The sequence below is a fragment of the Drosophila mojavensis genome, unplaced genomic scaffold (genome assembly GCF_018153725.1).
Source record: "Drosophila mojavensis isolate 15081-1352.22 unplaced genomic scaffold, ASM1815372v1 contig_74, whole genome shotgun sequence".
Classification (NCBI taxonomy): Eukaryota; Metazoa; Arthropoda; class Insecta; order Diptera; family Drosophilidae; genus Drosophila; species Drosophila mojavensis.
Window position 1 is genome coordinate 24,396,498 of NW_025318899.1, and position 22,043 is coordinate 24,418,540.

A 22,043-nucleotide genomic window follows, 5' to 3' on the forward strand; every position below is an offset into this window, starting at 1 on the left:
CCACTGAACTGATGATGGCGTTGGCAATGGCGACCATGTCAAGTTTTTCACAATGGGAAAACTTTTTCACTCGCCTCGCTCGCTCGCGCTCATTTCATGTCTCTCGCATTCTTTACCGCGCTCCTCTCTGCCTCTTTCTCTCTCGCTGCCTCTCTCTCTCTCTCTCTCACTCGCTCTCTCTTTATCGCTCGCTGGCATAATTTTTGCTTCTGTTGTTGTTGTTGTTGTTGGTGGGTGATAAAGCACAAGCGACCCAGACCCATAGAACGCGTTAATTTTCGTTGTTTTCCTTCTGTTGGCTGGTTAACTTTTTCTTCATTTTCCTGTTATTTTTGCGAACGTTTTCATTCATTGTCAACTTGCGGCATTTTCTTTATCTCTCTCTCTCTGCCTCTCTCGCCCTCGCTCTCGCACTCCTCGCTGTTGTTTTCGCACTGCTATCAGTTGCTAAGAGTTTTTCTCTTTCTATCTTCATTTGGACATTTCCTTTGGATTTTATTATTTATGGTCACTTAGTTAGGGCACGTGACAGTTCATTATGCATAAATTTAAAACATATGGATTTGCTGTTATATTTTTTTTTTCGTTCTTGTTTTTATTTTGCTTTATCGCTTTTTTAACGGGCGGATCTATTTGTGTATTTGGATTTTGTCAGCTAGAGAACTTTTCTGCTTTTCGCGGCAATGAATATAAATTACCAATTGACAACATACTGCCTTTGAGGCCAACAAGCAACACTCCAATTCTATCCATCTTTTAAACCATTTCATGGCCAGTTAGGTATTGTTTTCTATTCTGGCAATTACTAAGTTTATTTTTTTTTTTATTATTTTATTTTTTTTTTTTAATTTATAATGTTTTGATTATATGAAAATATCTGTTAAATATGAACAGAAAATATAATTTTCAAGTTAACTGATTATTACGATAACAGCTATTTTTGAAAATACAGTAGAATTCGGTTTTACCGACTTCGCTTATAGCGTCCGTACGGTTATTGCGGCGAAACTTCTGGCCCCACGCATACTTATAGGAACAAATTCATATGGTTATAGCGATTTCCGGATATAACGACGGTTCCTTGTGCGTCGCTATAACCGAATTCTACTGTAATAAGTATAATATGTACCCATAAATAATATGTATAGGTTATTTCATTAAGACAACTAATAATACCTTTTAAATTTTAGTAATAGCTATAAAATTTTCAATCTAGATAATAGTTGTATAAATACATTTGTAAATTACTATTATTTAAAGCACCTATTAAATAATTTTTCATCTGCAATATTTTTTATTTTCTGTACTATTAGCATATATATTTTTCTAATTAAATGCGTATTATTTATTAAGTAATTTTTTATTTTCAATATGGTTCTTATTTTATACGTCACAAAGTAATTTCGAAATCAAACGAACTGCGTGCGTTACAAAGCAATTAGCTTTTGTCATGCACAGCTGCTCGCAGCAGATAACACAACCGAAAAGGCAAATATGTTGCTATTTCGCTCACTCTGTACGAAAAACAAACCGCGCACGATTTACACGCGTTTTCCGCGCGGTTTCTCTGCAGTTTGCTGTTGGAAGTTCCCCGGGGGCTTGAGCAAAAAACATAAAATAAATGATTGTTGGCGCAACATTAAAGAAACACTTGATAGATCAATGTCGATAGGCACTACCTCAGTGACTACAGTGGCAGCAAATTGGACGCATATCGAACACTATCGACAGACGCCAAGAGCAACAAGTTGATGTTTTCATTAGCCAACGACGCCGCCACCTCCGACACCGCCGACGACTGTGACGACTGCGACGACTGCGACGACCACGCAATAGGCCAGCAAGTCAGTTAGCCATCTCGGCAAATCAGCCAACATCTAATTAACAATTTCGTAATTGAAACCGAGCCCTGCTCGTTGGCAGGAGGAGGAGGAGAGGACCGGGCAATAAGTTACGTCTCTGGCAAGCGGTCCCGATACATCGATACATGGCGCAGGGCTTTTGATTAATGGGCAGCTTAAGTGATACCGGGCAGCTGCGCCGACTGAGCATTCAGCCAAGAAGAAAGACAAGCCCTGAGCTGATGAAGTCACTAATTTGACTTAAAAACGCATTAAAAACCATTTTCGATAAAAAGCACCAAATAGCCGAACGAAGATCGCGTGAGCCATCCAACTGCCAGGGTTTTTCCGTATTTCTCGATACAGCCGTAGTCGCACACACAGCCTAGGTCAACGTCCATTGCTCTATCGAGTCTTGTGAAAGTTGAAGCAACAAAGCCAAATTGTATATAACTGTAAAATAATGTGCAAATATACTAACTAACAAGTTAACTAATCAAAGTTCTTAAAGTTTAAACAAAACTGCCACAGGAATATTTATATGAATAGGAATTAAATATGCTAAAAGTAATTCGGTAATTCGAGTAGACTAGATACTTTATGCAATTTGAAAATACTTTAAACTTGAATGCAAATATTATTAAATTTTTAATTTAAATTTTCAATGGATTATTTAACTATAAATATATACAATATATATTTTTGTATATTATATTATAATTGCACCTATCCATTGAAATAAATTTTCGGATTCTGGGCAATCACCCCAATATATTTAAGCAAATTAAATTAGTTCATTTAAAACTAAGGGAGAGGAAGAGGGAGAGAGAGTATTTGAAGTCAATAGTAGAAATTAATAAACATACTTTTTATGTAAGAAGGAAGGTATTGATTTAAATGGTTTGCTGAGCTATATTCAATAACTGTAGCTTTGTTGGGGCCTCCCACAATAACGCCTTTTGCGTTGCTATAGAGAAGAAGGCTTGGGCCTGACTTGACAAACCGATGTTTGCATTCAAAGATCTATTTGCCAAAGAGCCAAAGAGCCAGAAAACAAGCAAACAACCAATGAACAAACAACACACACATCACACACACACACACACAGATACAGAGATACATGTATAAAGGAGATAAAAGCCGAAATAACCTTCATTGGCCATAAAAATCAAAAGCAACAGCTAACAATGAATTGTGTCTATGGCCAGCCAACAACAAAGGCAGTCAGCAAAAAAAGAAGAATAAAACAAAATGAATACGAAAACAACAGCAACAATAATGGTAAATTTACAATTTAAATAAATTCACTTTATTACAGTTTCGCATATTCGCGACAATGTAAAACAAATAATAAAAATTGACAATAAATAAAATAAAGTCAGTTTATTGTTTGAATGACTGGCTGGGCAGCTAATTAACTTCCGGTCTTTACCTCAGCTGGAGCTGGAGCTAGAGCTGAGTTTAGCTGGCCAACTTGGCCAAATGCTCAAGATGATGCACTATGAATCACTTGGCCAAAAAGTTCAGAGGTTGAGCGATCGATCAGCCAGAGTTGATCCGTACATGCGCCTACAGCAAAGACCTCTCTTTCACTCTTACTCGCCCTCCTCTCTCTCTCTCTCTCTCTATCACTCTCTCACTTTAGGCACTGCGGTTGCTAGCGCTGCCGGCGTCATAGACTCACTGTTGGGCGCTGCTCTGGTCGGCAGTTGAAGCCAAGTTTGGTGCGCGCGCTCAGTTGGCAACGAGCTGCAGCCACGATTGGGCTGGCCGCGAGATACGGAAACCGAAACTGAAGCCGAAATTAAAATTGAAATTGAAATTGAAATCGAGTTTAAACTGAATTCGAAATTGAAGCTGAAATTGAATCAAAAAATTAAAATACAAAACAAAATTGATATCTTTGACTGGCGTCTGCCTTTCTACGCTCGAACGTGCAAAGTTTTTGTAATTAGTCGCATATTGAACAACATCGTTGAGTTGTTTGCCGCAACACTGAATAAAGCCACAATCAAAATCGAAACAACAACAAATACCAGGAGAGAAAACAACAAAAACACAAGAGCTCAATTCGATTTCAAGCAGCGATCTAAATCGCTCGAGTTCAGTGCGAATTTGAAAATTGTTTATGTGAAAAGTCGATTCGATTTGATAAACCCAATTATTCTGATTAACTAAAGCTCCATAATAAGTTTTGTTTTGATGAGCGCAAGCATTGAATTCATTTTTATTTATAAATAAGCAAAGGTGAGTAATTAATGAATGATTTTTTGTTTTCGTTTTTGTTTTTTGTGCATATGTATTCATGTATGTAGGTTCAATTTGCCTCGTGCTTGCCGCCAGAATAATCCGAAAACTGTATAAAAACTCGTCTAAGATAGAACACAACAAAAGTAAACTGATTTATTGATTGAGCTTTTTTCAGCTTAGGTGTTATGGAAAGTTTGAAGCACTTGCTTCAAAAGTTGAATGAAAATGAAAACAAAAACAAAATAAGATCAACGCAAATTAAATAAAATGGAGTCTATGAAACCAAAAACAAAAAACAACCAAGAGTAACAAATACAAAAACAACAACAAGAAACCCCAAAAAATTAAAAAAAAAAAAAAAAACTATCAACAGCCTTGAAAAGTCGTGCTTAATTTCTCAGCTATACTCAAGTATAAAATATATGCTTAAAAAATTATAATGAAGCGATTTTTTAGTATTGGTATCTGGTATTCGGTATTTGGTTTTCGGTATTTGGTATTTGGTATTTGCTACTTAGTATGTGGTCTCTATATCACTCCATTGTCTCTCCCAACTACTCGCGTAGCACCTCAGCTGAAACGCTGCCAAATTAGTGTCAAATGAAGCTAAATCTGTTTTATTAAGATCTAAATTGATGGGTGAAAGCAAAACAAATTGAGTTGAATTTCAAAATCACGACAGAGCGAGCTGTGGGCGTGGGACTGAACCCAAACCCAAATATGTCGTAAATGCACCCAAAATACGGTTGCACTGATTTGACTGTGACAAAAATTGAGTGCTGTTCGTCATCGAAAGATCTTAAAATTGACAAAAGAGACAAGCAGAGCTTCAGATTTCCCTCTACAAGGGCATAAAGACGTCAGCAATTAATCGCGTGTGTTTATACCCTGAACCCATTTTCAATGGGAAATCAGGGTATAATGGTTTTGTTGAAATGTATGTAACAGGGAGAAGGAGGCGTGGCAGACCCCACAAAGTATATATATTCTTGATCAGGGTGACGAGCTGAGTTGATTTGGCCCTGTCCGTCTGTCTGTCCGTCTGTCCGTCTGTCCGTCTGTCCGTCTGTCCGTATGTATGAACGCGTCGATTTCAGAAGATATAAGAGCTAGAGACTTCAAATTTTTTTTAAAATGTCCGTAATTACAGCGCGCATATCAAGTTTATCATTAAAAATCGATAACTCATCTCGATATTTTTTTATCGATAAAAACCCTTATCGAAACCCAGTTATAAAATTATATCTTCTACACCTTTATTGCTAGAGTCTCCAAATTTTTAATGTATGCTTATATGCAATTTATACAATTTCGGTTTTTGTTAAAATTTACCCCCCACCTCTAAATTCACCCCCCTCACCCTCACTTTTGTAAAAAGCGTATTTCAAATACTAGAGACTTGTGCTTTGGCAATTACATGCATATTCATGTTATAATCATAATCTAAAAGTTTCATGAAGATCGTACGTCCATAAAAAAAGTTATTAAACAATTAAGTTCTCATAGTAAGCGCACACTGCAGCCCATGCGTGTTTATGCATGGTTGCTTGTGTGTGTATGTGTTTGTGTATGTGTGTGTGTATGTGTGTGTGTGTATGAGTTTGTGTATGTATGCGTGTGTGTGTGTATGTGTGTCTGTATGCGTGTGTGTGTATGTATGCCTGTGTTTGCGTACGTGCGTGTGTGTGTGTGTGCGTGTTTCTTGTGTAAGCTGAAAGTCGCGAAAAAGTATTGAAATATCTATTGCTCCAAGGGTTCAGGGGATCTCGTAGTCGAGCAGTCTCGACTAGAGCTTTCTTACTTGTTTTTTCCTCAGTTTTATGTGGTTTTTATTGCGAGTATTTTTTGATTTGTTTGACTAACTCACAGTTTAGCGTATGAATCAGGCTAGTTATATACATAGGTCTGTTGAGCCAATCTGCTGTAGCTATGCTTGTATTTGTTTGTGCTCTATTGAAATCATGAATTACGTTCAGATTATATATAATACTTTCAGAATCCTTTCATAAAAATAAAATAAAAAAATATATTGTAAAACTATTGCAAAATCTTCTTTATTTTAAATATAGCCCATTCATTTAATATTTGTTACACCTTACTTCTAATGCAGATGCAAAATATCTTCTACCTTAGCTGGCATCACTGACTCAGTCAATCTGTGCGGCTTTAGTCTCTGCTTTGGCTGCTTTTCAATGTGTGAATCTTGAAACCCATAAAAAAAAAAAAACTTTGAATTGAAATTCAAATTAAACTAAGTCTTTTATCATGCACAGAGGAACTCTGTCTTTTGTTCAATAGCTTCCTCGATTTGCTTTATATTGACAAATTCAAATTTTTGAAACAATGTTTTTAAGGCGAATATACAGATTCTTGATAGAGTTGTCAACCGATGCCTAGACTCAAGTTGAAAGAAACTAATCAATAAATATTAATTGTATTCGATTCTGCATATATACAGACATACATATAATAGAGATCAATTAACTGAATCGTAAACTGGCCAAATATTTTATTTTAATTAGTTAGCAATAATAAATTTATTGAAAGCAATTTCAAACACATTGCAACAAAGCTGAACGACTTTGACAATTGAGCGATTCGCAATCAGCTAATTGTCAGCGAAAATGTTTTCTCGGTCATTTGAATGCATTTTGGCCATGTGAGTTAATGCCGTGCAAATGGCCAAATGCCCAATAAGCCATAAACCATTTTGAACAGCAGCCAGAAAAATAACGAACGAAAACTGTTTTTATGATTTATGAGCTGACGAATTGGCCGTGTTGCGCGGCGCCTGCGCAACATGGGGAAATACCATAAACGTGGGCGTAACTATGTACTAATGCAAAGACTCTAGACCTGAGACTGGAGACTGCAGAGCAGAGAATGGAGAGCGGAGAGCGGGGAGTGGAGAGTCAAGCGTCGAGCCAGCTCCATTAGCAGTTGCCGATGATGGCGACAACGTCGCTAAATGGCCTAAATGGCAAAGAGCCCAAATGCCGCTGCTGCCAAGCTCATTTGCGCATTGAGTTTTATGGGCTTTTGTTGTGATGTCTGACTCTAGGCTTTTGTGTGTGTATGCGCGTATGCGTGTGTGTGTGTGTGTGCCAATGTTGATTGATTTATGAAATCGAAAGTGACAGCCGATCCCGGAAATCCTAGCACGGCTGCACGGCAGGTGCCCACTATTCGAGAACCAGTTCTATTGAACACATTCCATTGAAACGCAATGACACGACTTAATTCCAATTAATTTTCTTGTCTAATTCTAATTGTAGAGCAGAGTGTTAGTGTGTGTGTGTGTATGTTTTAATAAAACTATGTATGACACCAGGTACTGGGAGATACGCTGGTCACGAATCCGGTTTCTGGCATTCAAATGCTGTTCGATTGTGTTGTATTGTGTGTGCTTTGCTCTCGATTTGAACAGCTTTTCAGCTTTTATGAATTTATACACATTATGATTATCATTTTATTTGCGGTAGCCGTTGAATTAGTAACGGTTGTTTCTATACCTCAAATTGTGAGTTAGATTTTTCGTTTTATTCGTTTTATGGCTATTATTATTACTGTTGCTATTTTGTTGTTCCATAACGTGCTCTGATCAGATCTGCAATTGATTATTTTCCTTAACATGCAACCCCTAGTGGGAAAATGCCCAAAATTAATATAATAATAATTTAATTACAGATATCTAATGTTTTAAAAATAAATCGGATTCACCGGAATTCAGATTCAAACGTTAGTTAAATTGTACTATAGGTATATTTGAAGTAGGTATATTTGAAGTTAAGTTCATTATAATGTTAAAAAAAATCGTAAAGTATAAATAAATTGGATACAGCTTTCTTTAAGGCAAAATTATCAACTATGGTCTATGTCCTCCACATGGATAGATTTGCATATTATAAAACCTTTGCGCAGCAAATCCGAAATATGATTGAAATATATTTAATAGATTATGAAGTCGGTCTTACTAAATTTCGGGTAAAAAGACGAATATTCTGAAGTTTGCTATCGTGCTATCTCTAATAACTTTGCCCAGATGAAGGAAGTATATAGATATTTTTTGAAAGGCGTCCCACCAAATTGAGATTAATCCTAAATATTATTTACAACTTAAATAATATTTCAAGATATATGCTATATGTATAAAGCTTTCAAAAAGCCGGTGCAGGCAGACATGTAACAAGTCGAAGTTTGGGATAATAATTATTATGTCTAAATTCGACAGAGTACATAATTTCAAGATATGTTGTATTTAGCTTATAACTTTAAATGTGTATATCAAGTTTTACCCGATTTGACATGTCCGCAATGAGCGTAGAAACATATATATTCACCATATATTTTTCAGCTTAAGTTAATCCGAATTTACATTCCAAAGTCGACTCCCTCTTCGTTCCTGAGATACTGGAGTCTTCAAAGAGAATCTTGAAAGTTGATTGATAAAGAGAGATAGTAATGAAGTGCTTTCGACTAAGAACTGTATTTTTGACATTTGTTTAAACTACTATCGCATCTATAATTAACACCTATCTACAGAACGATTTGACTGCGATTGGAAAATTAATTTGGTATGAATATTTGATACGGGCGCACTCAAGTTGAGCTCCATAAGGAATGCTTGAAATAACATTGAGGCCCCATTTAGTCAAAGATTTTCGCATTATCATTCAAATGTCATTAAATTACATCCGTAATTGTTAATTATCGTATAATTTCGGCATCTAGATCAATTTATAACTATTGAGATTAGCCGACAGGAGGCCGTCTTTTATGATTCTGATTGCAACGCCCACGTCGATTAGGTGTCGAGTACCCAACATCAATTACAATTGAAATCGCTAATGGTGGGCGTGGCTGTTGGCATTGTCTAATGCGCTGGCACTTGATCAAACGGAGTCTTGGGCTGAGAGGCCACAGGTGGCCCGCGGCTCGGGTCGCAACGTCTCGACATCGCTTTCACTTTTAGCAATTTTTCGCAATTTACTTAGTGCTTATTGCTTTGTGGGTTGTTTGCCTCAACTTCGGCTTGAACTCAACTCAACCTAAGGCTTAGGCCTACCACCCTTACCCCCTCCACCATCGCCCACCACAGTCCACATGTCAGCTTGAACGTAATTAGCGCTTGAGCAAATTGTTAAGTGCCTGACTATTTGGACAAGTAAAATGTGTGGAAACTCTTCGACTTTGTTTGCAAAACAATGTTAAAGGGAAGTTATATTCCGATATGGCCCATCAATAATATAAAAAATATTATTTATTTCTTACTTTGTAAACTTTTTTATTGCTTTCCATATAGCATAAATTTTTAAATTTTTGTTTGCCCAGTTGCTGGACACTAACAATAGTGTGAAGTATATACACATATATAAATATCTTAAATAAAACCGTATAAGGCAGATAAACTGCGTCGATTTAGCCCTGTCCGTCCATCCCAACCGTCCGCTTCGATCTCCGAATTTATTAAAGAAAGAGACTGTATGGTTTTTATAGATGTACTATACTGGAACCTATAAAAACCATATAGTCCTATCTCTTATAAGTTCTGCGATCGAACCAGACGGATCGGATGAACGGGCAGTTCGCAGATCGAGTTTGTTTAAAAAAATTTATAATTACTCGCGTTGAAAAATATAAAACACTGTGTACTTTAGATAAGTTAGATGAAAGAATCGATCTATGAACTATAAACTAATGCGACGATCGCTTGGACAGAACGCGAAAATAAAGTATACTATAGAACTGTTCATTCATCTAACGCCATCAAGTTAACTTTCTGTAAGTTTTATTGGAAAAATCCACTTACAAGAAAGGTTATTCAACAAATAAGATCCCATAACATGGCCCAAAAGGCAGTAGCTGCGCCAACTGCGTAGTGAGCAGAGCGCTTGCCTTTGCGTATTTGTATTGTTTATTGTGTATGCATAAAATAATGGGAATATCAGATCTGTCGAAGGGTTCAGGCGTCTCAAAAGCAGCACTCTTAGATGTTTAATTATTGAACTGAACATTGATGTAAACCATCCGGTGAGAGTGCTCTTGACTCTTTCAAGCCCGCCTCTGTGGCGTAGTCTAGAATTGTGTTCTTATGGTCAGTTAAAGTTCTTGCTAGCTCAATTGCTGAGGAATTTAGCCAGTGGACTTTATAAAGGGCACAATTTTACACGATCCCGTAGGCTGCAATTTTTAGAATAATATAAATATAAATATTATATTATATTAATATATAATAAATATAATATATTAATAATCTGTGTGAACTAAATGAAATATTAAATATTATATATATAACTTGAAAATATTCCTGATTCCATGTTTACATGAAATCTTGTTCGTGAATAGCTAAAAATCTAAGATGTTTCAATTATACTAATTGATATTGGAGTTTCCCATAATTTATGTAGTTTACAGAAGAATATATTTGATATTCGATATATATATTTAATATCAAATTTTTTTAATTATATAAAATGACATCACATAAATCCGCAGCTTCTATCAATAGAACACAAAACTATTTGACATTCAAATCAAATAGATTCCCAAATTGACGAGGTGTCCATTAGTCCAATTGTGCGTACTGTGTAAATAGATAATCGGATGAAATGAATTGTTTACTTGGCATAATCGAATCGTACATGCATACTTAGGTGATTTATTGCAATTTCTCCAGCGATCATTGCGGACACTCTTTGGGCACTTTCAGCTCATCGGGCAAAACTGACATCACGCATCACGTCGCTGCCCAAACACATTCGACTCAATTGAAATCAACTCTTTGTGTATCTTAGGCAACGGAATCGCAAATACAAATGCAAATCGCCGACGCAAAGCCCAACGACGAATGAATTGACAATGACAAAGAGTATTAAACGTATCAGTCTCCGTCTCGGTCTCCGCACTTCTAGTAGTTATGGGGGTATTCTCCTATCCCATGTGGTGAGTATTCACAATGCATTCATTCACAGTCGCCGGCACCCGGTCTGAGCCACACGCCCCTTTCAGATATTAGCTTGTATCTCAGCAGCGTTCAGCACGCCCCCCTCATGCGGCCTATACGGCGCGCCGCCTTGCCAATTCCTGCCAGCGCCGCCGGGACAGACACCCAAGTAAGTTCAGTCACTCCATCTGTATAACTTAGTAAATTTAAATGATTAAATTAATTCTGTTTCTTCTCTGCTACAGCTGCGCCAGGCCCGGCAAAACCTACTGCGAGCACGTCGCTAACTATCCCACGTAAGTTGAGCGAGCCAAATGGCCCACATAAATAACACGCTTAATGTCCGCTCTTCAAAGTCACACAGAATCGGTTGCCAGCAAACAAAATCACATGCAAATGCATTTCAAACAAATGTTTGGCCAACACACACACTCACTGCCCGCGCCAAATCGAATTCAAACGATCTCGCACAGAAACCAGAAACTCGTTTTTGCATATACCACACGCGTCTCTACTCTGAATACTAGTATGCCCATATGCCCGTATACCAATAAACCCATATACCCATAAGCCCATATACACTTATAGACGTATACCTAGAGACCTGTTAGCCGACAGTTGCTAGCTGCTAGTCGATAGTTCCGCGACGACAACGCAAACTCGAAGATGCTCTGGCTGCTGTCTTCTCCCCCTCTCTCTGTCTGTCTCTCTCTGGTGGATCTGCTTCTAGCCTGTGGCTGTTGCTGCTCGACTCGACCAGCTGGCGGAGCTCCTTGACCCAATAAACTTGAATTGACAGTTCAAGACACTTTGTCTGTGACGACGCGCCGCGTGCTTCTCGAATATTTATGAATGCCTCTTTGAATAATTAAGCATGTATATACATAGTATAGTGTGTGAGGTATTATGGCTATGCGATATGACTGATTGGCCACAGAGTCCATATTTCGATTACTTTTCAGTAGTTTATTATCAGCAGAGAATTTATTTTTCCATATGTGTTTCGATTAAGTCCTAATAGCTGACAAAATATTTTTCCATATTTATATAGTTATCCCCTGTTCTAATTACATTACATGGTTTGTCAGCCGGATGAAACTAATTGAAATATGATAGTTTCATATTCATTCACGTAGTACAGTTCTTGAAAAATAAAAGATTTTTCGCAAAATAAAACACATTTTTGTCAATCAAAATATTATTTATGATTATTATTATTGTTAATATTATTAAAATATATGTATGGGTTTAATAAAATATTTATAATATTTATTTTTTCTTTTTTTCCTTAACTGTTAGAGATAGATAAAAGTAATGAATTTTACATAAAAAAAGAAGTAAAAAAAAAAATAATAGGCATTTTGTTTACAATACAGAAAAGAGCATACTAAAAGTCAACATGGTCTATGGCAATTAAGAGTGTTTGAACTTCGTTAGGTCTGCATTCAAATTTGTATTTCATATGCTCATTTATATGGATTGTTAGTTGATTTGAATTTCTGCCTGCTCTTCCATTTGTTTGGCTATTTTTAGATAATTTCTTCGATTTGAAAAAGTGTGAGTGAGTTGCTGCCCCTGCACGCAATGATAATGATACTAATAATGATAATAGTAATGTTAATGCTAATGACAATGACAATGATAAGGCAGACCCCGGGTGAGGCCACCATTTGGCGCCGTCTCAGCAATTAAGTAGTCATTTTATGAGGCCTACGGAATTCGGATGTTGCATAATTCTGAAAAATAATAACAACGAAAACAGAAAAACACTTCGAGTGGGGAAAAGCCACAGCCCGTTTTCACCTCTGCATGTGACACATATTGTGGCACGTGACACGCATGCGGTGCAGTCGACGTGAATATAAGTGAATAATACTATTTAGCCTAACCCATTGTCTGGCTGCAATATTAATTATGATTTAACAGCAGTGAGCAGGGGCGTGGCACGCTTTCGGGTATTTGTCTGTCCGCAACTCCCGCTGTCTGCTCGTCGGCTTGTTGCGCAAGCCAATTGGGCGATGTCGACAAGTGGCATGGTATTCCACTTTCGCAGCACATTCCCATGTCAAGGGATGGGATGGAATGGGATGGGAGGGGGGATCACGGCGAAATCTACTCGAAACAATCTCTTACATCACTTGGGTAACAACTTCAGCTTCACTCTCATTGTGTCTCGTCTTTGCAGATATCTCATTAAGAGTCTCGTACGCAAGTGGGGCTACGAGGCGGCCTCTTTGCTGGTCGACGAGACCTGGGAGGAATTCTCGGCCGTTGCTTGGTCGGACACGCCCGTGTTCTACGACCCGAAGTCCATATTTCCGCAGCGCGAGTTTGCTAACGGGCAAGACTTCAACGGCTACAGCTATCAGACGCCCTTTGGCGGTGTGCCACACGGCGGTGCAGGCAATTCTCTCTTCGCAGCCAACCCCACAACAGATGCGCCCACGTGAGTAGCTGCTGCAGCTCCCCAAATGATCCTAACTCTCTTTTCCACTGCAGGTACCTACTGTACACCTCGTCGGGCAATCGTGGGGGCTTTCGCACGGGCGGTCAGCAACACGGCGGACAGTCTGGATCCGGCACTGGAACGAGGCATTTGTACTACAGCAATGGCAAGACGCCCTACAATGCGACGCTCTGGTTGAAGCGTATCGTGCGCGACTTGAGTCTTAAGCAGAAGGCCATTCAGGCAGATCAGTCAGAGATGCAGCAGCTTAAGGAGCAGGCCGTGAAAATGGTAAAGGAGGCGAGCGAACAGCAGGAGGTAGAGCGGAAGAAGGATAAGGAGGAGGAGCGGGAGGAGCAGCATAAACGCAGCATGCGTGATGTATCGCTAAACATGGATCTCTTAGATATTGTGGGCGTCAGCGACAACAACAGCAATACAAAACATACGGACAAATCCCGAATCAAACGACAAAGTCCGTCGCGTTCCACACTTTGTGAAACGACATCGCAGTTCATAACACCGCAAGCTGCTCTCAATTCCCGGGGCAATTGGATGTTTGTCGTAAACGAGGAGAACACCGCACGTCAGATGGTCAAGGCGGAGCTTTGTGCGTAAGTACCTAATCGCACATAAACTCTAATATAGCCAAGTTGAATCAATTGGTAAACAGATCCAATTAGGTGTCGTCTTTACATGCGTATTTTCGTATCTTTTCCCATTGCATTTGTGGTTTGTGTTTATGCTAAGTGCAAGAACTGCTTGTTGAGCCACAAGCAGTTCACCGTTTTACAACTACTTTACATTGATTGTGCACTGCTTGGTTGTGTCTACTTTAGTCCAATAGGACTAATCCAGAACATAAAATGATTTTCTTAATTATATGTAGCAGACAGCAGCAGACTTGTCAGATCCCATCAAGTATATATATTGCAGTTCAGGGAGACAAGCTCAGTCCGCTTTTCTGTATTCCGTAGTATTCTTGAAGAGCTAGAGCCTTGTCGTTTTTCACGCGTAGTTCGTTTGTTTATTTCCAACAATCTGTAACTTTTCCCATTTTTTGTATTAGCTATAAATTTATATCAAGTATATTTTCAAAGTTATTGTCCCAATATTTGTCATATGGGCTTTCACGAATTTCAGGCATATTCCATTTTTCCATAGTTTTGGGTTACTTGCCCCAAATGTGGCGAACTATGGCAAATTGTAAACAAGCAGTCACTTTTATAAAATGATATTCAATAGAATAAATATGATGTATGGATATATTTATATATTTATATACTTCTATATTTATATACATATTGAGTTTCTCGATAGTTAGCTGCCAACTAGAGCTTACTTGCCTAAAATACATTTGAGTAGTTGTAACAATTGAGTGGTTTTATCATTGTTCAAACACGATAATTAGCTTTTTTTATATAAATATATAGTAGAAATATGTAAGGGTAACTACCGTGTGATCTCAGATTAATCGTTTATATAATGTTTACGCCTATTGACTTGTACTGTTGCTTTCAATTAATGAATTAATTGTTAAAAAACCCACTCAGCACTTGCAATCAGTGCTTAGGGCCCCTCTCGCTCCGGGCTAGACACAAACACACAGCAGGACAGCGTTCCATATCAATAAGTGTTCCCCTTTTCGTTTGGCCGGACCGGACTGGTTGTTAGGGGAAGCCTATGCGCTGCTTGGGCTTGGGCACGTGGGCAGAAGTGCAGCAGCAAGTAACCCACGAGCATGGGTATGTGCACGGTTACGTTTGGGTTTTGTGTCATAATTGCAGCTAAACGAATTATAACACCCCGAAAAAATGCCAAGATTAACCAACCAGCGGCCGGTGTTCTCGTTACTCATTCCTCGTTCCTCGTTCCTCGTTATTCGTGTCCCCCTCGACCAAGGGCAACTGCCTCTGCATCTGTTTTATGCGTGCGCTACTCGAAAACCTTCGGAAAAAAGCGCAAACAGAGGTAAATATAGGGTGACGAGAGACCTCGGATGAGGAACAATTCGAGTAGCTGCAGCCAGTGCAACGAGACCAGCTGAGGGGACGCAGGATGAGCGAATGTGTGAGAGCAACTGCCCCTGCTGGGGTCGCTCGATGTATGTCCAAATTGTTTGTCATTTGTCGCCTGCCTGCCGGCCTAGATGCACACACTCGCATGCCCTATGCCCACACCCCGCCCCGTCCCCTGACCCTTTCCCACATGTGAGAGCAGCACTTAGCACACAATTTGCTTAACCAAATAGGTAGCTGGACGTAAATCGTCGGACGATGCAGCAACAGGCGCAGCAGGAGCAGCAGCAGCAACAGCTGGCAGGGACACAGTCTCTAAGTACCGTTGCTTTAGCCTTAGCTCAACTCTTTATCAATTACGCACGATTCCCGTTTTAACAAGTTCGTTAAACTTTCAACTTTGCAGCCGGCGCTACCGCCTCTTCTCCTTCCCCTTCCCCTTCCCCTTCCCCTTCCTCTTCCTTTATGTTATTCTTCGTCTTCTTGGGCATATTTATGGGTGCAGCTCGCAGCTAAATTTCGTAAAGTTGTTTATTTTTTGTCTGTTTGGCATTTGGCGCTGTTTCCGCTGTTATATAATTCCCTTCTCCCCCTATCAATCTATCTCTTTCAGCTCAAACACATGCTCGAACCTGTGCGATCTGCCCAATGGCTACAATTCCAGGTGCGAGCAGAAGTTTGTACAAAAACGTTTAATAGCGCTTCAGGGCAACGGCCAAAATCTCTACACGGACACGTTCTGGTTTCCCAGTTGCTGTGTCTGCACTATAGCCGCCAATTAGGCAGCCACGTACGTACTACGTAGCAGGAGCCAGATGCACAACGACGACAGAGATAGCAACAACAACAGCGACAGCGACAGCGAGAGCGACAGAGCGAATCCTATTCACACATCCGAGTAGCCATTCACTGTATCGAGTATTGAAATTCGATATGAACACGATTTTTGCAGCAAATAATTGATAATTAAATTTTAAACAAGCACACACACATGCACACTGTCATATGCATACCCACACACACGCCCAAGCACACACACATGCATTTAGTGTAGTTTTACATTTAATTTAAAAACAAAAAATTAGTAAAATCAAAGCAAAGGCAAACTAATGGAATTAATTTTCAATAAACCAACAAAATAATTAAAAAACATTTTCAAAATGAAAATCTTGTTTGACTCGGATGATCTACATAAATGGTTTGTATATAAAAACTAAGAAAAAGCTAATCCTTAAATAACAATTCTATACCTCTAATAAAAACTGCACTTATTTCAATTACTTCTTAAGTTTGAATATTTTTAAATAAATAATAACAAAGAAATGACGGTTATCCTTAGGGCAAGGTGAAACCTACAAAGTCACAATTTATTCTCATCAATATTAAACAATTGGAATTTTCCATCCGTAATTTCTGACATAATCAATTTTATTTGTAGAGATATTTCAATTTATATTTTCACAACACTTAATCAATTTTTCCTGTTAGCATAACAGTTATTTTTTGAGTGTCTCATATCGTTGAATAAAGTACATGGAGCCCGAGTTCTAATCAACCATTAGTTGATTGAGCCTTGGGCATGCAGCAATTTCGATATGCGGTTTTCCATTTAATGGAATTTTCGGTCTGCAGCAATTTAATAATGATTGCAAAATAACAAAATGTGTGCAACAACAACAAGAACAGCTACAACAACGAAGATAAACACAACAATAACTAAATGAGAGAGCACCTGCTGCAATTGGAATTACATTTCATAAATCCAAAAACAATAATCGTAAAATATCATCAGGTGTCACGCGCAAAACGGAATCGAAATCCCAATCCCTATCGTTGGCTCATTCCTACTGCAGTCGGAAGGGCAGTGGAAGAGCTGGCAGCATGCATCGATTGATGCCTGTCAGGATGGAAAAGGGCTGGAGAGCGGGGACTCGGGTGAAAGCGGACGGTGGCACAAGTATCTGTGTATTTTTTACACAAAGCCATCCCGTACGCACTCGAAGTCTAGAGATCTATGGAAAATAGTCCAATGCCAGCAACTCAATTGGCTCAGTCGTGAGTCAAATTTCGTGCTGTAATAATGACAGTATAGTTCACTTTAAATATTTATATATTAACGTGTATACTTCACAACAAATAAATGAGCTTGAGTCTAATAAATTAACAAAAAGTATATCTGAAATACAGTAGAATCCGGCTATATTGCGGCTATATTATATAGTTATAGCGTCTTCCGGTTATTACGACGGTCCCTTGAAACTCTTTATAACCGGATTTCATTAAACAATATCTATCAACTAACAATGCTAGAATATATACAAATATCAATATATAACTGTATATATTTATATAAAGTTTAATTTAATATGATTTGTTTAGTATATAACAGACGGAAGAACTTGCGACTATCTACAGCGTGAGCAGGCTAAGTTTGCTTTAAGTATGTATGTAAGTATGTAAGTTTTCTATGCAATGACATCAAAACAAGATTTAAATTTGAAATTAAAAGAATATACAATTCAAATAAATTGTATAATAAACATAAAGAAATCGATAGCAATTAAATGTAAACCATCTTTATTATAATATTATTGTCATATATAACTCTATATACCCTATAGTTTCGCAATGGAGTTTGATGGCAGCACAATGTGGACACAAGGTGCAATAGCCTCGATCGATTCTAATTCGCTTACCTGTTCTGGGCACAATGCAGTCGGACATACCCACCCACTGTGCGTTGCCTTCATAAATGTGTGTTAGTGTGAAAGTGTGTGTGTATGTGTGTGCATGAGGGTTAATTTGAAATGAGATGATGTTCATGTATGTGCGTGTGTGTGCGTGCGCAGTGAGTTTTAGCAATGATTAGCATCACGAAATGAAAAACTATTGTTCCAATACGCAGCGGAGCGTCGTGCCCAGCCAGGTAAAGGTCGGGTATAAGGACGACAGGACATTGACAAATCAGGTAATGGCTGAACGGGCAGAAGGGATGCGACGAAGCCAGCAATTGCGACAATTAAACTGCAACGTTGAAAGATATTTGAGAAATATGCTCAACAGCTGCCAGAACATCAAGTAAATCTAAGCCAAAACTCTGACTGCTGAACAACATAAGCTGCAGAAGTTCTGCTCTCTGCTCTCTGCTCTCCGCGCTCCGTTGTAGTCTAGAGCCAAGTCCAAGTCCAACGCGGAGCAGCTGAAGTTTTGTGGCAAAGCAAAAAGTGCTGCGGCTACCTCGAAACGAGCTCACAGAGCAAAGGAAGCAGCAACAGCAACAGCAACAGCAACAACAACAACAGCAGCAGCGGGTAATAATGCAGCAACAGCAGCAGCGACAGCAACTGCGCAGTCGACGCGGGCAGCAAAGGCAGCCGCTGCGTTGTGTATAAAAATTTAACATCTGCTCCTTTCATGATTTCGGAAAACTCAAAACTCGTACGACAGCAACAACAACTGCAGCAACAACAACGACAACAACAACAATAGCAGCAGCAGGGCTGTAATGGAACAAATAAAAAATATATATGAGAATATACTTGTGTGTATATATATATGTGTATATATAAATATATATATGTATGTGTGTGTGCTGCTGTTGCTGTTGGCTGTTTGCTGTTAATGCATTTGGCTTGTGTTGCTCGTATTACGTGCATTTGTGCCGCACTTTCATAGCTGAAAGATCTCGCGCTCTCTCTCCCTTTCTCACTCTCTCTCTCTCTCCTCGCTATCTCTTCGGCTACTTCTTTTCGCAGGACACACACACACCGGATGGGTCCTTGATGGCGATGCCAGGGCATGACTCGCGTGCATTCAACTTCAACTCCAACTTCCACTTTAGTTTCAGCTTCAGCTTCAGCTTCAGCCACAGTTATCAGGCACGGCAACACTGTCAGAACTTTTGCTGCTGTGTCTTGCTGCTTGCGGTAAAGTTGTTGCCATCGCCTGCTGTTTATACCCTCACTAAATGGAGCCCATTCGCTATTCGAAGCTTGAATAAATAAATTAGGGCTACAGCAATGTAAGCAAGAGTCTTCAGCTGCTAAACTTTAACTATAATACAGCTAAAAGTTTGAGCAAGTTCAATTTTTTGTTGTTTTTCATGCAAGGTATTCAATGTTCGACCTTGCGAACTTTAAAGCCGTCGCCTGCTGTGCTTCCTCTTTATTTTGCATTTTTGCGAAACGCGCGCGCATTTCTTTCATTTTTCAAATACGTAGCTGCAACTGTCAGATACTTTATCGTAGTTGTTGTTCGCGTTGCTGCTGCTGCTGCTGCTGCTGCAATGTGAATGTCCTTTGTTGCCTGACAAAGGACACGCATACAGACATACACTCACACAGACATATGTACATTCGAATCGCTTAAGTAACTTTGTGGCACGCACAACTTCTTGCAGCCCGGCCAAAGTTTCGCTCACCGCTGCAGCGCAATCAAACGGCAAAGTGGCAAAGTCAAAGGCAATGCCACAGACCAATACGACGCCAGCAGCAGCAGCAGCAGCAGCAGCAGGGGCAGCAGACGTTGCAGTTGCACGCCCCTTACCCACGACGACGGCTGCGTCTTCTGTTTGTGCAGATGTAACTCAACGAGCAATTTCTTAGCCAGCGTGCGTAACTCTCTCTCTCTCCCTCTTTCTCTATCTTTCTCTTTCTCTTTCCTTCGCTCTCTCGCTGTGTGTGTGCCTTCTGTGTTTACCTTGTGTGATTTTCGGTGTGTAGGACAGGTCAGTGTTCCTCGGCCAGGATAAGCATTAGGATAAGGGTTGCGTACCACGATGATTTTCCATTACGCAATGCAAATAAGCAAAGGTTCCCAACGCCCTCCCGCCTTCCCACCGACATTTGCCTGTTCCCAATTTCCATGCCACAATGCAACTGTCAAGGTTTTGCTTGCCTTTTTGTGCAGCGCCAAAGCTAAATCCTTATGCCCGGCGCGTATTCACATTTCGCTGCCGTCAAAAGGCTTCTACCAACAGCAACAACTGCAGACTGCATGGCCGAAAAAGCACTGGCAGCAGAAATTACACGCACACACACACACACACACCCATATAAACACACACGCAAACACATTTGCACAAGCTCAACTAATAGTTTGGCGAAAAAAAGTGAAATGAAATCAACTGACATATAGAACAGGAACAGGATGAGGATGAGAAACAGTGCCACAGCTAGGAACCGTGACGCTCCGCTCTCTCCCCTCTCCACCCTCCGCCTACTATTGCCCACCCTCCCTCCTTCTCTCTCGCTGTCGCTGTCTCTTTCTGTCCCTCGCAGCTCTTTACAAAAGCTGCTGGCAAAAAAGTGAAATAAGAAGGCAAATTGTACCAAAAATCCCACAACAGCCAGTGCAATGCCAGCAAGGATATAGAACTCACACACACACACACACACATGATGTTACGCCCACAAGGTCCAGGCTTCACACAGAAACGAGCACAGCGGCAACAGCGAAATAAAACCAGAAAGTATTCGCTCGTCGCTCTAGCCGCTGCTGCTGCCGCTGCCGCTGCCGCTGCTGTTGCTGTTGCTGTTGCATGGCTCATAGATTGCAAGTTCGCATTGTACGCGCGAAACTAGGGAAAAAAATTTTTAATTGGAACAACAACTGTACAGAGGACGTTGCGGCAGCGGCAGCGGCAGCAACAACAACAACAACAAAACCTACTTCAAACGCCGCATGTTCGTGTTTATGTGTCTTTATGGCTGTGTGTGTGTGTTTGTCAGCATAGAGCAAATGCAGCTGTTTATGTATAGCTCTGCATGTGCGTGTGTATATATGTGAGTGTGTGTGTTTGTGCAGGACTTGTTTGAACCAGGACACAAGACAGCAAGCAACAACTGCGACGGCAAGCAACAAGCTTGAGCGCTGGTATGAGTTGCCGATCGAAGGTTGCAATCCAACACTACGCAACTAGTGACAACAACAGGGTGACTCGACTTGAGCAGCTGAACAGTAAAAAATAAATTTTATATTATATAAAATATAGTAATTTTTTTTAAATTTATGTAGAGAATCATTTTTTTTAGGAAACTATTAAAAATCCGGTTTTTAATAAATGGTAAATAAATATAATTATAATGTTTATACTTTTTACATTATAATATAATTATTATTTTAATTAATTCCTTATTACTTATTATAAACTAAACGAATCAAGAACTCAAATGCAGCTTAGATTTAATAAGATTGTCATATAATAAGATAATATATGTAGCTCAATCATAACAAAATCCAAAGATTCCACTTGCTAATTGGACTTAATAATAACAAAAAAAAAACCATACAAAATACATTACAAAGAAAATCAATAACATTACAAAATATCTACAACAGACATAAGTACTAGAACAAACTCATAATTTATATCATAAAACCAGATAAATCAACAAAAATCAAAAGAATTTTAATTTGAATTATAAATATTTTGTTTGTTATGGCTTTTCATTTTTACATTTTAATTGTTTTCAACGTTAAACTTATTATGTCAATATTTACATTTTGTATCGGGCAAATATATCTTTCAAATATTAATGATAATG

General features: G+C 39.1%; 1 protein-coding gene across 2 annotated transcripts; it reads left to right on the forward strand.

The window, feature by feature from the left end:
- Positions 1-3,589: 3,589 nt before the first annotated feature.
- Positions 3,590-16,527, forward strand: LOC6583510 (protein spaetzle 5). 2 transcript variants are annotated; one of them, XM_032731438.2, is made up of 7 exons: positions 3,590-4,088; positions 10,768-11,033; positions 11,100-11,203; positions 11,280-11,330; positions 13,220-13,480; positions 13,534-14,094; positions 16,112-16,527. In XM_032731438.2, exons 2-7 carry the CDS (start codon positions 10,950-10,952, stop codon positions 16,278-16,280), a joined length of 1,230 nt encoding a protein of 409 aa, XP_032587329.2. In that variant the 5' UTR covers positions 3,590-4,088; positions 10,768-10,949; the 3' UTR covers positions 16,281-16,527. The 2 variants fall into 2 exon arrangements, with proteins under 2 accessions (XP_032587329.2, XP_043865892.1); XM_044009957.1 differs by having other exon boundaries at positions 10,886-11,033.
- Positions 16,528-22,043: the final 5,516 nt, after the last annotated feature.